Raw genomic sequence first — 13,809 nt, 5'->3', positions numbered from 1 at the left:
AACACTCAGATATGCATGCACAAACACGAACACGTGTGCAGACACGCTCACATAGCACACATATGCAGACATGCACAGATGTGTGAACACACACGCAGACATGCACAGACATGTGAACACATGCAGACACGCACAGGCGTGTGAACACATGCAGACACGCACACATAACACACACATGCACACCACAGCACATGTGTGCACATGGCGTGCATGTAGATGCTGTCTGCACATGGGAGCACCTGTGCAGACATGCATACATGTTCTTAAACACGCACACGCATGCCGGTGCCTCCTGGTTGCTGCCCAGGGTTCTGACAGCCCCTCCCCTCCTCCAGGAACCGGGAGCAGTGGGTGGCAGGTAACTGAGCAGCCAGAGGAGGGGCCTGGGCTCTTCCTGAGACTGTGAACAAGGGGCAGGGCCCAGGCCAGGTGGGCGTGTGGCTGGCCAGGGCACTATCACAGGAGGTTCTGTAACCCCTGCCAGTGTTCGCTGCCTGTGAGCATCCCGGCTGGGGCTTGTCCATTTTGGGGGCCTTCTGCGCTTTGGAGAGAGACAGGCATCATGAGAGCTCACGGGTGTGAGTGAGGCTGGCACCCTTGGGCACTGATGCTCTTTGGGCTGGTAGATGGGTGGATCCAGGCTGCGGATGGAGGTGCCAGGTTCCCGGGTCCCTGTTCCACATACTCCCCAGGACATGGCGGTTCACCCTCTGTTGACCTCCGGATGGCCACTCCCACCCCGGGAGCCCCCCTACATTGTCAGTGTGGGGACAGCTGGTGACAAGAGTCCCAGGGAGCACAGAGCAGCAGCAGCCCCTGTGAGGGCGTCTGGATGCTATAGAGCCCAGCCCGGCCTCCCCATCTGCTTCCAGGCTGAACCTGGGAGCCAGGGAAGGGCTGTCCTTGGTGTTCTGGAGGTTTGAGAAGGGGCTTCCGAGGGCAGAAGGGCGACTTACTGTGGTCAGAGCGCTGGCCCTGTTGGGCATCTGTGGTCACCTTGGGCAGACTGGGTGGCACTGCTGACGGCCCACAGGGCAGGCTGCCGTGAGGAGAGATGGTGTGGGTACGCGGGAGTGTGAGGGCACAGCTGGCCCCTGGGGGACCTATGGACAGCCCGCCAGCCTGGACAAAGCCCCTCAGTGACCTCCAGCTTCCCTCAGACTCAGTGGGGAATGTGTCCATTTGCCTGTCTTGGGGGTTAGCTGGCCCACGAAGGCCAAGTGATGCCCCTCCTAGAAGCACACGGTGGGGGGCCAGGAAACACAAAGGCACTTCATGGGATTCCTGGGTAGAACGGGGCTGAGTCAACACTAATGGATTTGGGAGAAAACTTTCCAGCCCCTCGGAGGTTTGCAAGCAGGAAAATAATAGTGGAGGTGTCCCAACATGATCGCGGTATCAATTGCGTTATCCTAAAAGTTTATGGAATGCATAAGTGGAATTAATACCTTTTACTGGCACCAGGAGCAATTATACGTATTTGAAACTGAAGGAAGAGTCCTAACACTGTGGAGATGAAACGCGGGTTATTTAGGGGAATCGGATGCACCACACTCAGGGAGGGTCTTCAGCAAACCTCACCCTGTGTCGAGCTTGGGGTCAGGGCTTCTTGTGGCTGGACTTGGGGCATCAGTGCCTGGCTCGCAGCCCGAGGTAGGGGTCACCTCTTCTCCTTCTGTCCCCTCAAGCAGCCAGGGAGCCCTGCGCCTGGAGGTCACAGAGCTCAGCTTGGGGACTCCTGAGAGGAGCCCTGAGTCCCTGCTGCTGAGGGGTGCTCCCAGGGCAGCTGCCACCTCCCACCCCAAGGTTCTTGTAGAGGAACCCCTAGGTTTGGGGGTCCATCTCGGAAGTGTGGGGCTGTGGAAGGGACACAATGCGATCCATGTCATTTCTCATCTCCTGGGACTTTTTCTGAGTTGGACACAGCTCTGTGAATTTTGGGGTGACCGGTTTGTGGATCAACAGTGCCCCTGCAGGGTCCCCCTGTGGGCAGGCCCCACCAGGAGCACCCTGGTACATGCTGTAGGCTCTCAGGGTCTCCCCACTTTACTGATAAGGCTTAGGTGGCCAGGTCCCTGCTCAAGGTCACCCATCAGCACAGGGAGAGAGGCGTTGGAACCCCAGCAGCCTGACCCCTGGCTTTCATTACTTAGCTTGTAGGCACAGCCTGTGTACCTCTGTGGGGCACATCTAAGGACTAGCCTTCTCCCAGCTCCGAGGGCTGGGTCTGCAGACACCCCCAGGACCCAGGGGACCAGTGGTAAGGGGAGCTGACCCCTCAGAGGTACAGGGCCTGCCAATGGCTACGGCAGGAAGCACCCAGGCCCCTAGCAAGCCTGTGATCACTGTCAGCGCATGAGTGACAGCTGCCCCTGGGCGGGTGGAGTCTGCCTGACCACTTTCTCTGTCTGCTTCTTATTGACCAATGAAAACTCCTCAGGAGCATTCTATAAGATCGGGTCTGACCAGGCTCAAAAGTAAAAGTAGCCACAGGCCAGGAGAGCCTGGGGGTCAGGGGAGCTGGGCAGGGGACCCGCCCCTCTTCCTCTCTTGCCACACCTCAGCCAGGCCCGCCATCCTCAGCTCACTCTCAGGCTCCCTTAGCCCCCTTTCTGGGTGGGAAAGTGAGGCCAGAAGGGGAGACCCCACCTCGGTTTCTCCTAAAACCGCTGCTGCAGCAGCAGGGGGCTGAGTGCCCTGGACCTTGGCCATGGGGAACTCGGGATGAAGGTCACAGCTGAGCAGTGAGTGGGGGCTTTGTGTCCAAGCCAAGTGAGTCCTTGTGGTTGGTTGTCAGGGAAATCTGCTTTGGGGTTTTCTCAGATCCCGAACTTGGAAACCAAGCTCAAGTTCATGGATCCCTCAGAATTTCTAGGGCAGGAAAGCCCCTGTGAAAGGTACACAGGGTTGGGTGAAGTAGATGATCAGAGGCTGTTGGGAAAACCACTCAGTGGCCTGGAGGCAGAGTCCTCAGGATCACAGACCTACCAGGGCTAGGCCCCCTTCCTCTGTGGGGTCCTGGTGTTGGGGAGGGGAGCAGCCAGAGCCTCTAGTGCCCAGGGAGGATGAGCCCAGGTGGTGCTATGTAGTGGGAGCGCCTCATGCTGCGCTGCACGGGACCGGATGTTCAGAAGTCAGTACTCCCTGCCTCGGACCCTTCACTGGCCAGTTACAAATTCCAGCGAAAACTTCGATTGCAGCCATCTGTACTAAAAGCTGAGAAATGGCTACCCACCGTGTCCAGGGCATGCAGGTCCCGGGGCTTCTCTCCTGCTGGCCGGGAGTGGGGTTTGTTTAGTGAAGAAATGCTCTCACTGCTTCCTGACTGGAGGGCGTGGCTTTAACTGTGGTTCCCAACTGGGGGCTTACCTGTGGCAGCCATGGCAGGAAGGTCAGAGGCAGGAGAGTGCTTCCTTAGGGCTCCTGCTGGGACCGACGTGACAGCCCTCCAGGAGGCCACCTTGAGCGTCTGCCACTGCCGTGGCCACTGCCCAGCCTCCCCTCCCTGAGTCCCCTCAGCCTCCTGCAGCTGGTTCAGCTCTGGCCCTGATGCCCCCAGGCCATCCAGAAGCTGCAGGGAGCTGGGGGAAGGACTGCCTGCACTGCACAGCCCAGTATCCAGAATGGCATGCCCACAGGCAGAGGCTCTGGGACTGTCCTGTGAGTGGAAGCTGGCCACTGACCCTTGCCTTCACCATGCCGACAAGGCCACGACAACTCAAAAAGGCACAAGGGGGTAGGGTGAGCATAGTGGGGGCCTCTTCCCCCGGCCGTCCCGGGGGCCCTCCCAGCACTGGATCAGAGCTGGGCTGGTAGGCAGCCTCCCCACGCTGCCTCATGTCGGGCAGTTCCGAGGCCTGGCCATGGCCCTGCTAGCCGGGTTCTGGCCAGAGCGCTGTCTCCATGAGGCCAGCCTGCGGGGATACCCACTGCAGGCAGGGACACTGGACTTCAAAGGAGGCCAGCACAGACAGGCTTGCAAAGTCAGAAGCCAAGTTTGTGGGCAGAGGAACTGAGTTTGGACCCGGCAGAACCAAAGTTTGGTGCTTTGGATGGTGACGCTGTTTGTGCCCTGGGAGTAGGGGGTGGGGGCACGTCCTTCTCCTCCTCAGGGTTCACTGGGGCCACGGGCACGGCCGGCCTCTGGGCAGCTTCCTCTTCCTGGAGGGACCAGAGTGACCGAGGAGACAACAGGACCCCCTGTGTGCCAGGACCCCCCAAGCACTGTTCACAGGGGAGCTGGTGACTCGACAAGGCCCTTCAGGGTCAGAACTGAGGCTCATCACACAGCATCTCAACAGAAAAGTGGGGGCTGGAGCATCCAGGCCAGCTGCCTCCCCCCAGCTAGCTGTTCCCCAGCAATCCCCACCTGGAGACCCCTCACTGCACCAGGAGGCTGTCTTATGCTCCTTCTGCAGTCGAGGGAGATGCCCCCCCTCCCCAGCAGGACAGGGCAGGTCAGGCTCCCGCCTGTTGGTTCCCTTGTCCTGAGAGGCTGGAGCTCAGCCCAGCTGGAATGAAGGGTGTCACAGCTGGCCCTGTGTCCTTGTCCACCTGCCTCTTTGAGCTACGTGGTCTTCACGGCCCCAAGTCAAGCCCAGTGGTGACAAGGGCTCTGGAGATGGAGCTCAAGGGCCCAAGGCGGCGCCACCCCAGCTTTTGGAAGCAGAGCTCTGTGTTGCTAAAACAGGGTGAGAGGGTGACCTCGAGGCGGGGGTTGTGTGCGAGTGGACCCAGCACAGAGAAGGTGTCAGTAAACGGTGGCCATGCAGGTGGCCCCGGGAGCCCCGTTGAGAGTGCGGGGCAACGGCGCCCACTCACGGGCCTCCTGGCCTCGACACCAGCGGACATGGCCTCCCCAGACCCACGTGGTCTGTCCCCTCCGTCTGGCCAGGCTTTGGGTGAGCCCTCGGCTCCTGCCCTGCTGGCCACCCTGCACAGCAGGCCCAGTGCCCACTGGAGCCTCTCTCTTGGGTCAGCTCAGTGCACTCCTGCTGTCCACCTTGCCCCTGATCTTAGCCCAGGACAGAAGCCACTTCCCCTGGCAGCCCACAGCCTTGAGTGGGACGAGGAGTGCTGGTTTAGGGGTGCAGCTGAAGGGGGCACACTCACTGAGGCTGTCAGGGGCCTGCAGCCTCTCTCTCTCTCCGGGGGACAGCTTCTAGAACACAGCCTCCAGGGCCTCCCCAAGATGGTAGTCAGGGTCTCTCAGCACCAGCACAGCCTGTTTCCACCTCCCGGTCTGCTGGGCTCCTGGCGAGGGGAGCCTGGGCCATCCAGGTTCACAGAGGTGTCAGCAGAAGCATCTCCCACACCACCCCATCCCAAGCTAGGAGCTGTTGAGGAATCATAGAGGCCTGCCTTCTCTGCCGGCCAGGCACCGGCTGCTGCCCTGGCGTCCCAAGTTCCCTGGATCTTCCAGCCACCAGGCCCGCATCCAGGGTGGAGTGTTGGCCATGGGTTTCCTTGTGTGTGGGTTTCCAGCGAAGACCTTCACTGCCTTCTGAGCGTGGGTGCCCTGAAGCAGGCTGTGGTGATGGTCATAGGTGTCCCTGCATCCCCCAGGCCGGTCACCTCGCTGACGTCTGTCAGAGCTCCCCGTGTCCCCAGTCCCTCTTGGCTGAGTGAAGATGGGATTGTGGAAGTGGATCTGTGCCAGGGAGGGTGTGGCCAGAAGTAGGGGGCACTGTCCCTGTGGTGTGTGTCACCCTGGGAGGCCTCCTCCCTTGGAGGGAGAAAGGAGGCTGAACCGGGGGTTCCTATGAGCTTTGGAAGCTTCCTGGAACCCCAGGAAGCTTCTTGCCAAGCGCTCTGCTGATCTACTCGAGAGCTTTTCTAGGGTGAGTGAGGGTCTGTGGTCTTGAGGGGGTCCTCAAAGGGTCCGTAGCCCAAGAGCAGGGAGAAATGTGGGTGTGAGCACCAGCGCATGCATGCACACACATACAGAAAGCAGATAAAAGTGGTCTATAAAAAAATCATTAAAAAAAATAAAGCCCCCACTGAGGGCCCCGTCTCCCAGAATCTGTTGTAACAGATTCACCCAAGCTGGTTAACGGTATTTGCGGTTTGCAAGACGCTACACGTCCCTGGAAAATGACAGACAAGTTATTATCACCTCTCCACTCTGCTCCTGCCCAAACCTGCCCATGCTGGGCACCCAGCTGCCGGGGAGCGGGCGCGAGGAAATTAACAGCCACCACGCCGCGCCCGCCACCCGCCGCCCTCTCCCCCATCACCCCCGCACCAGCCCTGCCAGGCCTGTGGCTTCCAGCCAGGCCGGGCCCATCGTGAGCTGGGCGGGGGACGGGGAGGTGTGGATCTGAGGGGAAGAGCTGGAGGGGGCGGGATGGGCACACACCAGTGTTTGGGAGAACCATTTCCTGCAAACACGAAGGAACACACGCATCCCCGAACAGGCAAGTCCTGACGGCTCCGTGTCAACAGCCGAAGATAAATAAGATTTTATCAGCTCGGAATCTGTTGAAACACATCCATCTAGCGGTCCTAGGGAAGGAGAGGCAGGCAGGAGGGAGAGAGGAACTGTCTCCACGTGATCTTTCTTACAGAACCGAGGAGGACCCAGGAGCCCTCCTTCTCCCTGCCCTGTGCCCAGGATGGCCTGAGGCCCCGGAGCTCTGGGAAGAGGGGGGGCTCCTTCATTCCCTCCAGGTCCCACTCTGCACCCAACCACTGGTTTGCCCCCAACCCCTCCGGCCTGCCCCCTCCCCTCCCAGGCTTCCCTCCTGCCCTGCAGGCCGGCGACTACAGGTGTCACCACTGATGCTACCAGGCTGCGGAGACCTCAGGTCTCGCTCCCTGACGCTACCGGGCTCTGCCCAGGCTGGACATCTGTGGATCCACCCCCTGCTGGAGTGGGGGCCTGACCTGTGTGTGTGCCCGAAAGCCACAAGAGCAGCCAGTAGGGAGGGCAGCACTGGGTTGGGGGCACCCCTGTGGGGAGCGGTGGAGAGCCAGTGACTGGCCTTGCTAGGACCACAGAGGGAAGAGTGTTCTCTGCACCCTCACCGCTGGCCGGTGAGGCGCCCCAGGCAGCGGTGTGCTCCCAGCCGAGTCGGCTTTTGCCTTTCACCGGGGCGGTTGGGCTGCTGCTGCCCGGCGGTACCAGGGACAGCTCCCGGCAGCTCCTCCCAGAGGGTGGGGCGTCCTCAGCTCTGGCGGAGGTGGCCAGTGGGGCTGGGGCAGGCAGCCCAGGGGGAAAGGCTGTGTGGGTGGGGCGGGGGTTCTGAAGCCAGGGGGTGATCAGGGAGCCTGGGGGGTTGGGGTAGGGGGGGCAGCAGTTTTGTACCTCCCCAGGCTGCGCCTGGAGCCTGGATGCACCCTGTTGTCTCCATTCCCTCCTCAGTGGGGCTGCCAGGAATGCCTGGTCTTGGTAGACTTTACCCATCTCAGGGCTTCGGTGGGAGCACAAGTCAGAGGGCGAATGGGACTCCCGGAGGGGGACCTGCACAGCCGACGGTCACGCCACAGAAAGGTCTGTCCAGTGGTTAAGGTGTCCCAGCTGTCCAGCCCAGAGCTGAAACTGGGACACAGTGGCCAGACCTCAGGCAGTCTCCCCTTGCAGACCACCCCCAGTAGTCCAGGCCAGCTCTCTGCAGTCCTCCGCATGCCCCTCCCAGTCCCGGGTCACCTTATTCCCTGAGCCTTCCGAAGGCAGGTGGGTCACCTGCAGGGGAGGAAGCCCCATCTGGGATCCAACAGCCACAGCAGGAGGCCATGAGGCTGCGTGGCCTTTGGGCATGAGCCGTGAGCCTCAGCTAAGTCTAGAGTTTTCTGGGGGTGGAGGGCCTCTCGGCTCATTTCCTTAATGAGCCAAGAGCTGGGCAAACACTAGGCGTTCAACAAAGGCTTGCCGAGTGGATGGCTCCCGGCATCCCAGCTTCTTACTCCATCACTGCTTGTGTTCAGGTCCCTGCAATCCAACTGAGGCCTCCCATTCCCTGTGGGGCCCTCCTCCACCAGGAAGACCCCCTGGGTAGCCCTCTGAAGCTCCTCCATGACGATGACCAGGCAGTTTCATCCCGAGACTAAGTGCACACTTGTCTCACGTCAGGGACGGACACTGAAGCCTCGTACGTGGGTGGACAAGAGAGCTGGGCCCTCGGCTGGCACCTGGAGTTTGCTTTGGGCTGGGCTAGTGCTGCCTGGGCACAGATCTCGATACGGGGCACTCAGCTGATCTCCCAAACTGGTGAAGGGGCAGCATTTATCCTGATGGGGACACAGGAGGTCAGCGGTCACCTCCCTGGGATGCAAGCTGCCCCCTGCCGTGTGGCCTCTGAGCCTGCTGTCTAGCAGCTGAGGGCCCACCTGCATCCATAGCGGGTGTGCCTGCCTGCAGCAGTGGGGTTGCGGCACAAGTGGACAGAGCACCTGGGAGGGGACAAGCCCTGTGGGCATCCGATCCCTTCCGTGACAGGGGTACAAGGGCGCTCGTCCTGCAACCAGCGCCGAGGGAGTTGGGCAGGGTCCCCATCCCCCAGGACGTCACTAGGAAGACCCTCCCACTTGTTCCCCAAGCCCCCCAGACCCACTGCAGGGACAGGGCAGCGTTTCTGGCTGGGTTTCAGTTCATCAGAGGAAGGACAGCTGTGCTGCTCAGGGCCGAGGGTGCTGAGGGGCAGGGACCCCTTCCCCCTGGGCTCAGGGTGAGCTCCATCTCCCTTGCTCTTCCCGGACTTGGAGTGGCTGAGGTTAGGAGGCCCTGAGGGTCCACTGTGTCCCTTGGTTGCCAGAGAGGCAGCGCAAGTGGCCAGGGTGGCCTTCATCTATGGGTCATGGTGTCAGGCGCCAGCTTCCTTGGCAAAGGTGGGCTCAGACCTGCTCATCCTCTGGACTGCAGCAGCCCCGTCTCCAGCCTGACCCCACACACCATGGTGTGATGTGCTGGGGGCTTCCCAGAGTCTTCTGGCTGGGGTAACTCCAAGTCCCCCGGGCTTGTGGGGGGACCCAGGGATGTGGCATGGGGACAGGAAGCCTCCTGTGACTCTAAGAGCTTGATGTTCCCCACTGTCCCTGTGGATAGATAGGGCCATGGGTCCCCAGGAGCCAGTCACTGGAGAACAGCCAGCTTAGAAATGAGTGGACACCCCTGTTTCCAAGGGGCCCTTCCATCAAGGTCACTTTGGGCTCACGAGAGCCAGCCTGGGTCCTCAGGTGGGCCACCTGGACCCCTGGGCACTGGCCCTGGGGGTCCCTGCAGGTGGTGTGGGCATCATCCCATCCTCCCTGGGTCAGGGGCTTCTTTTAGGCATCCTGGGGCTCCGTGGTCAAAGCCCCCCACTTGCAGTGGCCAGAACCCAACTGCAGGGCTGGCCCCTCCGAGGATGGTCCGGGGAGTCCCTGTGCCTGTCTCCTCTGCACAAATGCCAGAAGACCTGACTCCAGGCTTTTAAACCCGACACGGGATGCTGCACCTCACCCCTCAAACCACTACAGCCTGGAGGCTTAAGGTCCACAGGCTTGAGGCACCAGACCTGGCTCCCAGCCCTGCTCTCCAGCAGCTCCTTCTCACTTTCCTATCCTTCACTATCTCCCAGAGTTCGTTCAAACTCACGTCCATTGAGTCGGTGATGCTATCTAACCACCTCATCCTCCGCCACCTCCTTCTCCTTTTGCCTTCAGTCTTTCCCAGCATCAGGGTCTTTTCCAGTGAGTCATCTCTTCACATCAGGTGGCCAAATTATTGGAGCTTCAGCTTCAGCATCAGTCCTTCCAATGAATATTCAGAGTTGATTTCCTTTAGGATTGACTGGTTTGATCCTGCAGTCCAAGGGACTCTCGAGAGTCTTTTCCAGCACCACAATTTGAAAGCATCAATTCTTCAGCACTCAGCCTTCTTTATGGTCCAATTCTCATCCTCCTCCTCCAACTAGTGAGATCCAGACAGAAAGCGCCTCCTCCCGGCAGCACAGGACACTCGGCACCTGCTGAGTGGGGCTGGGGAGAAGCTGGGAGGGAAAGATAGCCAGAAGTGTCCAGCGAGGGCCGTCATCCCAGGGCTTGGGGCGGGGAGTCCTGGCGGGGCGCAGCAGGAGGAGGTGTGACCAGCCTCACCGCGACCCCCATCCCCTGCAGTACTCCCCGCTGCTGAAGAAGCTCTACTGCCAAATCGCCAAGACGTGCCCCATCCAGATCAAGGTGTCCGCCCCGCCGCCCCCAGGCACCGCCATCCGCGCCATGCCCGTCTATAAGAAGGCGGAGCACGTGACCGAGGTTGTGAAGCGCTGCCCCAACCACGAGCTCGGGCGGGACTTCAATGAAGGTGAGTGTCCCCGCCCCCTCCTCTGCCCCTCTGCACCCTGGAGGGAAGAGGAGGGCTGGCCCGGCCTCCTACCTGGAGGCAGCAGGTCCAATGGGAGGGCGCGTGGAGCGGGGTAGGGCTGCTGAGTCAGATGCCCCGGGCATCTGTGAGAGCTGCCTGCCGCCTGCGTCCCCCTGGGAGGCCCCGAAGCAACTACGTTGTGCCCGGCAAAGGGGTGCAGCCCCTGGCTGGCAGGGTCTCTGAAGCGGCTCACTCCTCTCGGCAGGACAGTCCGCTCCCGCCAGCCACCTCATCCGTGTGGAGGGCAACAACCTCTCGCAGTACGTGGACGACCCAGTCACCGGCCGGCAGAGCGTCATGGTGCCCTATGAGCCCCCGCAGGTAGGGAGCCAGGCGGGGGTGGGGCACAGGCCCCGCAAGTCACTTCCTTAGTGTCCAGAGTTAAGTCCAGCTGTGGGGCTCCTCCCTCGTCTTCTCATCTGTCTGTCCATCAGTCCCTCCTAGCCTGACCCCCGGCTTGGGGGCAGCCCCTCCAGCCTTCTCTGGGCATCTGCACCCCCAGCTCTACAGCATGGGGTGGGCCCGGCGACCCCTGAGCCTCAACCCAGCCCTTCGTCCCTCTTCCTGGTTCTGGGCTCTGGGGAGGGAGGGACTCAGGTCAGGGGGAGTCAGCCGGGTGGAATGGGTTGTGGGGAGCCCCCGAGGAGAAGAGGACAGACCTGCAGTCGGCGGCATGGCACTACTTCACCCCCACCCTGGATCCGAGACCCTCCCCCAGTGCTGTAGCCAGTCCTCTAGGCATTCCCACTCCAGGCCTCATTCCTGCACCTGGTTCCCCAGAAGCCCTCGTGCTTCCCCACGGAACAGCCCTTATGTCAGTGGGACCAGGGCCCTGGGAGGGCTTTCCACCCCGGCTTCCCTCCCCCAGCCCTCAGCCTCCAGCCCGGCTCCACCTCTAGGACTGGCCAGGAAAGCAGGTCTCTCCCGCCCCCTGGTGGCGGCCACGTGCTAGGAGTTCTGTGAAAGGCCAGGTTTCCTAAGCCATCCTCCAGACCCAGGGAGACCGCGACAACTGCACATTTTGTGGTCCTAGGATGCCCCCGGGGTCACGAGTCCTAGGTCCGTAAACTTCCAGGAACCAGTGTATGTGGAGCCCACTCGGACAGCTCTGGTCCCTCCCTCTGCCAGAGCAGTGCCCAGAAGAGCCCACACTGCAAAACACACACCTGTGCCCACAGGGGCCTGTGCTCATACCCAGCTGCCTGGGCAACCTCCAGCCTGTGTCAGGGTGGGGAGGTGGTGGGGGCAACCGCCATGGCTCTCTTGGTTCCCACAGCCAGCACAGCACATGGCACTCAGCGTAGTGTGTGAATGGATAGGTTGTAGTCACACAAGTGGATGTGTGCATGGGGAATGGATGGATGTACGCCTGGGTGCACAGATGATGGACAGATGGTGGGTGGATGGATGGAAGGATGGGTGGGTGAAGGTAGATGGATGATGGATGGATAGGGGCTGAGGGATGGATAGATAGATGTATGGATGGATACATGCATGGATGATAGATGGTGAATAGATAAATAGATGGATGATGAATGACCCATAGGAGGATAGGTGGATGGAAGTAGATTGATGGATGGATGGTGAATGGTGGAAAGATGGGTGGATGGAGGCAGGTGGATGGTGAATGGGTGGATAGATGGCAGAGGACCAGAGGGCCCAGCAGCCTCTTGCCCACCGGAGATGTGAGGGATGGGTGCTTGGAAGCCCAGGAGCCCCCACACCTGTGGGTTGAGGCCACCTGCTGACACCACAGCCTCCCCGCCTCCCTGTGTGCAGGTGGGGACAGAGTTCACCACCATCCTGTACAACTTCATGTGCAACAGCAGCTGTGTTGGGGGCATGAACCGGCGGCCCATCCTCATCATCATCACCCTGGAGACACGGGAGTGAGTCTGCTGGAGGTGGGAGTAGGGGGGTGGGAGGGCAGGGATTTGGGCCAGTGCTGCTGGGGGTCTTGCTGGGGAGACAGCCATGACCTAGGAGGGATGCTGGCCCTGGAGGCAACTTTGGGGAGGGCCCCTGAAGGCCATGTGCTGGGAGGGGCTGCAGGGGCAGGCACCACCCTGGGAGGGAGGCAGAAGACCTGGTGTCCTGGAGCAGCTGTGCTCTCAGCCCTGAGCCCTGGGCCCATCAAGGCCAGTCCCGTAGGGTTCAAGGTGGGTGGGGAAGGTGGGCCCCTAGAGCTCACGGTTCTGGCTGTACCCTGGACAGCGGACAGGTGCTGGGCCGCCGGTCCTTCGAGGGCCGCATCTGTGCCTGTCCTGGCCGGGACCGCAAAGCAGATGAAGACCACTACCGTGAGCAGCAGGCCCTCAACGAGAGTGCTGCCAAGAGCGGGGCTGCCAGCAAGCGCGGTGAGCGGGGCGGGGGCAAGGGCGGAGGGCAACTCCGGACTGTCAGAGCCAGGCCATCCTCCGGACGAGCTGGACCGGTCTGGAGACTTTCAGGAAACATGCAAGCCTGTGTCCAGGGGACAGAGTGAGCCCCACCCATGTGGCTGCCCCCCAGTCCACTCTGTCCAGCCTGGGTGGCCGCTCCAGTTTGCTCATCCAAGTGGGTGACTGGTCTTCGGGCCTGTCCACGAGGGACACCTCAGGGAGGGTGGTGGGGTGGGGTGAGGGGGTTAGCTTGGCTCACCTGCGTGTGCCCCGCCTCCTCCCTGCCTGCTCACAAAGCCCCCGACCCCTGTCAGCCTTCAAGCAGAGCCCCCCTACCGCTCCTGCCCTGGGCACCAATGTGAAGAAGAGGCGGCATGGTGACGATGACGTGTACTACATACACGTGAGTCCCACGGCTGCGGGGCCCAGGCCGGGGCACGGCGGTGCTAGGGGGAGACCCAGGGCCCCGCGGGTGGCAGGTGCCATCCAGCATGCCCTGACAGCTGAGACCCCAAGCTCTGTGGATCCCAGAAAGGAGAACCAGGGCCCAGAGAGCTGGACTAGCCACAAGGGGAGCAGGTCCACTGATGGAGCTCCCAGAGCAGGAGGGCTCGTTACGGATACAGTGGTACAGTGTGCAGGGCGATGCAGTCCCCCACCCAAGGGAGCATGTGGGAGGAATCCCACAGCCTGGTGGGCCCCAGCGCATCACTGAGCCGGGAGTATAGGCTGCCCTGTGATGCGGCCACCCCAGCTCAGATAAACCCTCACCTGCTTTGCTAGGTCTGGTCTCCATGACGTGAGCTTGTTGTTTGTCCTTCAAGGACTTGTCTTGAGTCCTTCAAGAATGAGTTCCTTGTTCGAGAAGCCCCATGTTTGTCCAGGGCCCCCCCCAGTACCCCAGGTCTGCTGAGCTCTGAAAAGAGGGAGGGGGCAGTGTGGCAAAGACTCAGGGGTAGTAAGGGATGGGTGTGGTTTGCATGGACAGGAGCCAGCCCACCAGCTTCACTCAGACCTACTTCTGGAGAGGAGAGCAGGACCAGGGGACCCCATGGCTGCAGGGGCTGGGGAGCCCTGAGAAAGAAG

The 13,809-nt window shown here is 61.3% G+C and overlaps 1 protein-coding gene across 4 annotated transcripts in view; it reads left to right on the top strand.

Annotated features, from left to right (window-relative positions):
* Positions 1-13,809, top strand: part of TP73 (tumor protein p73) — a 73,495-nt gene that overhangs the window by 56,250 nt on the left and 3,436 nt on the right. For all 4 annotated transcript variants that reach the window (XM_027565107.1, XM_027565106.1, XM_027565108.1 and 1 more), the window contains 5 exons: positions 10,096-10,282; positions 10,548-10,663; positions 12,122-12,231; positions 12,557-12,699; positions 13,038-13,126. In XM_027565107.1, coding sequence (XP_027420908.1) covers positions 10,096-10,282; positions 10,548-10,663; positions 12,122-12,231; positions 12,557-12,699; positions 13,038-13,126 — 645 coding nt within the window. The remainder of the gene's footprint in view (positions 1-10,095; positions 10,283-10,547; positions 10,664-12,121; positions 12,232-12,556; positions 12,700-13,037; positions 13,127-13,809) is intronic.

The sequence above is a fragment of the Bos indicus x Bos taurus genome, chromosome 16 (assembly GCF_003369695.1).
Source record: "Bos indicus x Bos taurus breed Angus x Brahman F1 hybrid chromosome 16, Bos_hybrid_MaternalHap_v2.0, whole genome shotgun sequence".
In the NCBI taxonomy this organism is placed as follows: domain Eukaryota; kingdom Metazoa; phylum Chordata; class Mammalia; order Artiodactyla; family Bovidae; genus Bos; species Bos indicus x Bos taurus.
This window is presented reverse-complemented; position numbering and strand designations above follow the sequence as displayed.